This window comes from Palaemon carinicauda, chromosome 14 (assembly GCF_036898095.1).
Source record: "Palaemon carinicauda isolate YSFRI2023 chromosome 14, ASM3689809v2, whole genome shotgun sequence".
Classification (NCBI taxonomy): domain Eukaryota; kingdom Metazoa; phylum Arthropoda; class Malacostraca; order Decapoda; family Palaemonidae; genus Palaemon; species Palaemon carinicauda.
The window spans coordinates 120634989-120643238 of record NC_090738.1 but is presented as its reverse complement, the minus strand read 5'-3'; the positions used below and the strand labels follow the sequence as shown (position 1 = coordinate 120643238).

Sequence of the window (8250 nt, the reverse complement as noted above, 5' to 3'; positions counted from 1 at the left end):
TGGCCCATGGACGAACAGGCTAGTCGCGCCGGGTTTGTCCTATTTACCCCCCCCCCAAACAATTTTTTTTTCACCCAAGGGGTTAATTACTGCACTGTAATTTAAAGTCCAGTGGCTACTTTCCTCTTGGTAAGAGTAGAAGAGTCTCTTTAGCTATGGTAAGCAGCTCTTCTGGGAGAAGGGCACTCCAAAATCAAACCATTGTTCTCTAGTCTTAAGTAGTGCCATAGCCTCTGTAACATGGCCTTCCACTGTCTTGGGTTAGAGTTCTCTTGCTTCAGGGTACACTCAGGCACACTATTCTATCTCATTTCTCTTCCTATAGTTTTGTTAAAGTTTTCATAGTTAATATAGGAAATACTTAAATATTGTTCTTAAAATACTTTATTTTTCCTTGTTTCCTTTCCTCACTGGGCTATTTACCCTGTTGGGGCCCGTGGGCTTATAGCATCTTGCTTTTCCAACTATGGTTGTAGCTTAGCAAGTAGTAATAATAATAATAATAATAATAATAATAATAATATACGTTAAGGATTGGCGACCTGATTTGATCACGATTGGGACAATCGTGATCAAATCAGATCAAATCAGCCCGCCAATCCTCTGCGTGTATGGCCTGCTGAAGGAATACACCGAGTACAGTAATTACCGATTTTTCAATATTTTCCAAATCTACTACATGTGTTCATTTAAGTAGTGTTGCCCAAAACCAGTAGTGTGCGCTATTTAAGTTTTGCCGCCAATTTTGGCTACCTTGTACACACTTTTACCTCCAAAAATAGTACCCATTTTACCACCAAAAATAGTGCCCATTTTACACCACAATCTTCTTACCTTAGATAGATAATATTCTCCACCATCTCTTTGCCAAGATAATGGTCAATCAGGTAGACCTCCTCTTGTTTGAAAAGGGAAGCCAGATGTTTGAAAAGCTTGGCCGCAGATTCGGAATCTTTGCCGAAGGGTTTTTCAACAATGACCCTCGTCCAATCTACGGTTCCTTTCTGCATACAGTTGCGCTTGATGTTTGAAGTCACAACTTCGAACAGTGTCGGGGGCAGCGCCAAATAGAACAAGCGGTTGGTTCGCTTCGATACGGTCTTGTATATGTAGTGGTTGAGGAATTCGAAATCCCGCTCGTTCTCGTACGAGCCTTTGATGAAATAGTTAATCAGCCAGAATTTTTCGTATGTTTCCTCTTCATCGCTGGAGATGTCAATAACGCACCTCTTTCTAATGTGACTCAACGACACGTCAGCGCGAGAGTAGCCGATGATGGCCAGGTTTTTCGGCAGGAGTTCTTTCTTATATAACTGAAACAGCGTCGGGTAAATCTTCTTCCGGGCTAAATCTCCCGAAGCACCGATTAACACGAAAACGTGCACAACTTCCGCTTGAACTCCCATTTCATTGAAATGAAAATACTTTTTAAAAATCTCCAGCTAGTTTTGATGTTTATATTATGCAAGCAATAAAATCTATCTTGTAAGCAAAGTTTGTGAGGTAAAATTTATCACAATGACTTAATTTCTAAATAGCACTCATAAGCCTAATATAGACACTCCCGCGTGAATGCAATCGAGTTATAGGCCTAGACCTAAACCTGCGCTTAACCAAGATACACTAGCGAAACGTAGCCTACAAAGTGTTATATTGACAGAGTTAATGATGATAAAAGAAAGATCGCAAAGTATTCAGCTCGCAGACTTAATTAGACACGGGAGCTGCGTTCTACTTGCTTCTCAGCATCCAACTGAAGATGCCATTGCCTATTGCCAGCAAGCTCCACGTGAGCAAAGCATCATGAGATGAGAGTGAATAATAAATGTGTACCCAAGATTTGCCCACAAATATTACACGTAATTTAGATTCGAATAAGTTAAGCTGTAGTTTATTCCAGGAAGCTAAGAAATAATCAGGTGTCCCAACTGATTCATTGTCTATATCATCATACGATTAATCTAATGATGCAACCAGAGGCATGCGTAGTGTGAAGTTCAATCGACTTACAAGCATTAAATGCCAGAAGAGGGTTTCTATCTAGGTAACAGATCTGTTTATAGACATGAGACATTTAAAATATCGACCAAGAAGAACGATGAAATGCCAGATAGAGGGATAGAGTTTAGATTTCGTGCTTTTTCTGTTCAATATGAAATTTGACGAATCCTATGGGCAATCTGAGCAATGACATTAAAATGAATATTTCAATAGCGAATCCTAGTCAAAATTTGACAGTCATACAACGCAAGAAATTGAGAATTCTTACGACCTTTTTTTATTCGCTTAACGCTTTACGAAAAAAAAAATCACAACTAAGATACTCCAATAAGTATCGATTCCACGAGGAGTATCTGATTCTAGGCCACAGTAAATTATTCATATCTTGTAAATATGTCATCACCAGATGAAGTTCCCAATGTCATTTCTTATCGTGCGCGCAAGTGTTTACAATATTAAACCTCCTCTCCTAATAAGACTTTATCCTAAGAAAATATAATATAACAGTCAATGCCACTTAATCAATTTCACTCCTGAATCGTAGAGGAATTCTCTATGCAGAACATCTCAATATCACCTATTCCATACATCTATTAAAAAAAGAACATACTGTATACATTCTTTAGCTGTCTAACTCGCCTCTCTCATTCTTCCTAAAAAATCTGCATTATAAACTAGTTCAACTTATTATCTCCAATTTTCCTCACATTCATAAATAATGATAACATATCCATCTCTCTTTCAACTTCATATCTTCTCATTTCTCACCTTTTCAATCCTTCCTTCTCTTTATGTACCAAACATGCACGATATCTCGACAGCTTCAACAGTTTTTGTTTATTCACGTTCAGAATACATAAAGTGTACATGACGTACTCCCCCCCCCCCAACCCCCCCCCCCACCCCCAAAAAATGGGTGTTGTGATAGATTGAGGGGATCGTTCGTAGCTTATTTTTATCGAGTTTAAAATGCGCTCAATGCTGGATAAATTTCACATGTGAACACGACCTTGCCACCCTCGCGGACTATGTATAGGACTGTTGAGCCCATTGGTCTACCTGCTGAGGCATCAGGCCATCAGTAGTCCTTATTTGATCCTAATCGTGTATTTATGTTCGAACTCTAAGACACTGTCCCTTTTAAGAGACCTTTAAACAATCCTTCATGCATTCCTAATACTTACACAGATACGATTTACCTCTTCTATTGTAATTTTTCCATACTATTACCCCTTTATTTAACTTATTTTGGTATTCGACCTGCCATCATTTGCTCTCTCCCTTCCCCACTTCTTATAAGTATCATGTTTTCATTTTTGCATCATTTATTTCAACATTCATTGCTAAACCTTCTTGGTTTCCCTTTTCCCTCATATCACTATTCTCGCTCACATTTTATTTCATCTCTCTCTTTTGACGAGCACTTTCAATCTTTTCACTAGTTTCTGCAATTTCTTTTCATAGTCACCGAACAGCACTGTACCATCTGCAAATATCAATCGTTCCACACTAGCGCTTGAGAGTTATTGGGTCTTTTGACTGGCCAGATAGTACTACATTGGACAACAACCCCCTCCCCTTGGTTACGACTCATTTTTTCTTTTCCTACACATACACCAAATAGTCTGGCAAATTCTTAACGTATTCTTTCCTTTCCTCATACACATGGCAACACTAAAATAACCGAAAAAATTTTCTTCACTCAAGGGGTCAACTACTGCACTATAATTGTTCAGTGGTTACTTTCCACTTGGTAAGAGTAGAAGAGTCTCTTTAATTAAGGTAAGCAGCTGTTCTACGTGAAGGACAATCCAAAATCAAACCATTGTCTTGGGTAGTGCCATAGCCTATGGGCCATGGTCTTCCACTGTCTTGGCTTAAAGTTCTCTTGCTTGAGGATACCACTCAGGCACACTATTCTATCTGTATCATTATTTCCTTTCCTCGCTAGACAATTTTCCCTGTTGGAGCCCATGGGCTTATATCATCCTGATTTTCTAACTAAAGTTGTAGCTCAGTTAATAATAACAACAACAAGAATAACACCGACAACAACAACAATAATAATCATAATAATAATAGTAATGATAATAATAATGATGATGATGATTAATAATAATAATAATAATAATAATAAAAATAATAATAATAATTATTCAGGACTCGTTTTACTTCCCCAAAACTTTACACAGTTCGTAATGAGAAACACTGTCTAAAATGATAATCATATACAGTGTCAAGCACTAGATTGCTTCTATTCTAGAGATCCTATATAAGTAGGGCAACTTTTATATGGAGATGGTAAATAGATTAAGAAAAGTATTCGCATCTCGTATTTTTCCGACTCGCTAGGACGTGTGTACGTTTGTAAGACGTCTTTTTCTGTTGTACAAAGTATTACGTTTTTGCAGGAATCGCCCGAAGTCATATTGAAAAAAAAAAAAAAAATTTATTACCCACCCGATTTTTTTATAATCTCCAGCCTTTTTTTTTTATTTTTTTTTTTTTTTTTTTTTTTGCTGGAAATAATTGTGCAGCCGTTACTAATCTAATTGCTGGAAAAAACCTGACTTTGGATTTTATACATTCATTTTTTATGACGTTTCTTATTTAAAAAAAAAAAAAAACAAAAAAAAAAAAAAAAAAAAAAAAAAAAAAAAAAAAAAAAACCACTTTATACTTTAAGTCGTTGTGAAACTCGTGAACAGTCTTATTCCCAATTCAAATTGTTACCTATTTTCTGAATCGCACTAAGTTCATATACTTTATTAAAAGATTTTTCAATTTTGCCTTATTACATGTTCTCGATTATGTAATATTAACTTCCTTTTCAAACCGAATATTTATCAACATACTTCTATCGCAGTCGCAGAGGTTGTCCTGAATACACAAGAAAACACAGGATCCCTCCAGTGAGATATAATGAAAAACTCCTCATATCAAGGGCGCAGGGGCGTTTTTCGGGTGTGTGTGTGTGGGGGGGGGGGGGGGCTAAAGTTTGAAAAGGCTCTGATGGTTGGGGTCTGATTGGTTAATTTCAAGTCAAAGACAGAATCCTAAATCCAACAGGGCGACCTGGAACAAACGAACGAACGGTATATGCGCGATGGACTCAAACTCAGGCCAACCTGGAACAAACGAACGAACGGTATATGCGCGATGGACTCAAACTCAGGCCAACCTGGAACAAACGAACGAACGGTATATGCGCGATGGACTGAAACTCAGGCCAACCTGGAACAAACGAACGAACGGTATATGCGCGATGGACTCAAACTCAGGCCAACCTGGAACAAACGAACGAACGGTATATGCGCGATGGACTCAAACTCAGGCCAACCTGGAACAAACGAACGAACGGTATATGCGCGATGGACTCAAACTCAGGCCAACCTGGAACAAACGAACGAACTGTATATGCACAGTGGACTCAAACTTACATCTCTCTTGATAGCTCGATTAGTAAAGTCGTCCATGCAGGCATTGTTTCGACTGAGGGCATAGGTTCGAATCCTTGCCCGGCTAGATACATTTATCATAAATGAATTCTAAGTGGATATACATTTCCAAGGATAGAATTCGATATCAAACGCAATTGTGGTTGATTTTTACATTGATTAAAATCACGAGTGTTGGTGATGCATATTCAATATACATACACACACACCTACAAACACACACACGTACACACACACACACACACACATATATATATATATATATATATATATATATATATATATATATATATATATATATATATATATATATATATAGATATATATACTTCATGGTTCTTTAAATCTTTATTGAACCAAGAAACTGCTTTACTGACATGCATACATTCACCAAGGAAATGACAAGGTTTATTTTATGAATGATTTACACAATGGAACGCCCTTATTACCAAACAAGTTCCCAAGTGGAAGACGCTACACAGGCAAGCGTTGGCGAAGACAGAAATGTGATCATTTTCTGTTATTATTCGATTGGTCTTTGTTGATTACGACGATTGTAAGTTCATCAAATTACCCCATATTCATTCACCCTGTGGCATATAAATATTACTCCTTGAATTATTTGAATATGTAATGAATAATGTTTTCTCCATTCAAGGAATTTCCTTTTGGCAGTGCTGTCCCAAACTCGTCCCACCAACCTTAACTATGGTGATGATTGTTACCTTGGTCACTTGTAGGCTACAGGGATATGACTTAGCATCCACGTGTTCTGATGAAGAAAGGGAATACTAAACACATTTATAAGTAAACTCAGGTTACTTCCGATAACATATGAAAAATTCACACCATTTTCTAATAAAAATATTTATAACCAATAAGGAAACAATAGTTGGACAATTTACCAACTGCCAATTCTCTAGCCTCTGCCTTCCTAGCACACTTTTTTTTCTTCTTTTTTGACACGTGTTCGTCAAATAATAGACTAAATTAGTTGGGACAAGGTGCCTCTGATGCCATCTATTGGCGGTAAAGTAAAACTGACCCCCAAATGTAATTGAACTAACGATTGTTTGCTGATGGAATATTTCTGACATTTACTGTGAAATTTGTAATATCCTAAGAACTAAATTGTGGTCAGACAACAAGGAACATCAAGTTCACGTGCGTCTGATTTTATAGCAATTTTGTGCCCAAATAGAAACAAAAATGAAGCAACCAAATTCATAATGAGGGGATGATGGCGATAATTAGCAATTTGATACTCTACTCCTAAGGCCATCTGTTGGCCATGAAGATAAACAATTTGTAGAGTTTTTCAATCCTTGCATTCTAGAAATTTCCATGACGTCACTGCTTTAAAATACCCACAGGTAGCCAACTTAATTGGGGCTGAATATATTTCATACCTGCTACACATATTTCTACAAAACTATCAATCTATTACCCTTTTCCAATAGGATAGAATCATTCATATGAATGGAACATGGGACGTGTGCTGTGATCTTTTGACAAGAATTCTATTCAAATTTGGAGAAGTGTGTAACTACTAATACACTTTCATGGTAGTTTTTATTTTATTAATGCATAAAAAAATCATAATTCCTATAACACTATTTTTCTTGGGATTCCTAGGCTCTAAGCTATGGCAATTATATTTAAAATACAGATAATATGTATTACAAAAATATATGGAGCAGATCTCAATATTTGAAAAGAAAAGAGTTGGAACTCAATCATAGAACTAAAAATCCAAAATTCAACCAAAATACATTCATGTTCGTAACAATTTATTGTTAGCTAATCATAAGCCCAATTATAGATATAAATTCTCTACAAAGTGTGCCTTGTTACATGTAATAATTGATTTGGATAGTGCCATAGACTCTGTACATGGTCTTCCACTGTCTTAGGTTAGAGATCTCTTGCTTGAGGGTACACTCGGTCACACTATTCTATCTCGTTCCTCTTCCACTTGTTATTTTGAAGTTTTTATCCTCTTGTTATTTTCTAGTTTTTATAGTTTATATATGAAAGGTTTATTTTAATTCTATAATTGTTCTTAAACTTCTCTTGTAGTTTTTCCTTATTTCCTTTCCTCACTAGGCTAAATTCCCTGTTGGAGCCCTTGGGCATATAGCATCCTGCTTTCCCAACTAGGGCTGTAGCCTAGCTAACAACAACAACAACAACAACAATAATAATAATAATAATAATAATAATAATAATAATAATAATATACAAAGCAGAACAACATCAGTTAACGGAGAAAATATATCGAAACGATATATAGCAAGAAATATTAGTAAAGGAGGAAATGGTAGAAGAGTTATTTTTCATAATAACTATCGAATCTCACCAATGGTACATTATGAGACTAGGCAATGAAAGAATATAGCCCCTGATCATTATATTTTGTTTTATGATTGTGAACGTAATCTGTAAAACGATGTTTCATTATTATGTTTTCCTGTGTTCAAATATCAACAAACGTTCTTTTTATATTGGGCTCCAAATTCTAATACTTATTTCTTTAAAAGACATTTTTCAATTCTGCCTTATCGTGTGTTCCTATTATGTTCTGTTATCTTGATTTTTCCCAGACCCAATATTTATCGTTAGCTATTCTCTTCAAAAGATTATCATAAACACACAATGCTTATCTTGTATATACTACCCATACACACCTTAGCTTACAATACTAAATACTTTGGACAGAGGTATCTCAAGCATTGCCCGTTCCTCTTAATGTTACGTCTCATCATTTAAAACTATTCCTAAGTTTACAGTA

The 8250-nt window shown here is 36.2% G+C and overlaps 1 protein-coding gene across 1 annotated transcript; it reads right to left on the bottom strand.

Annotated features, from left to right (window-relative positions):
- Nucleotides 1-830: 830 nt before the first annotated feature.
- LOC137652953 (glucose-6-phosphate 1-dehydrogenase-like) lies at nucleotides 831-1406 on the bottom strand. The gene has a single exon (XM_068386347.1). It carries the CDS (start codon nucleotides 1404-1406, stop codon nucleotides 831-833), a length of 576 nt encoding a protein of 191 aa, XP_068242448.1.
- Between the last annotated feature and the right edge of the window lie 6844 nt (nucleotides 1407-8250).

Bases quoted from the DNA above. Each gene is read 5' to 3' on its own strand.
- LOC137652953 (XM_068386347.1), bottom strand. From the start codon at position 1,406: ATGGGAGTTCAAGCGGAAGTTGTGCACGTTTTCGTGTTAATCGGTGCT.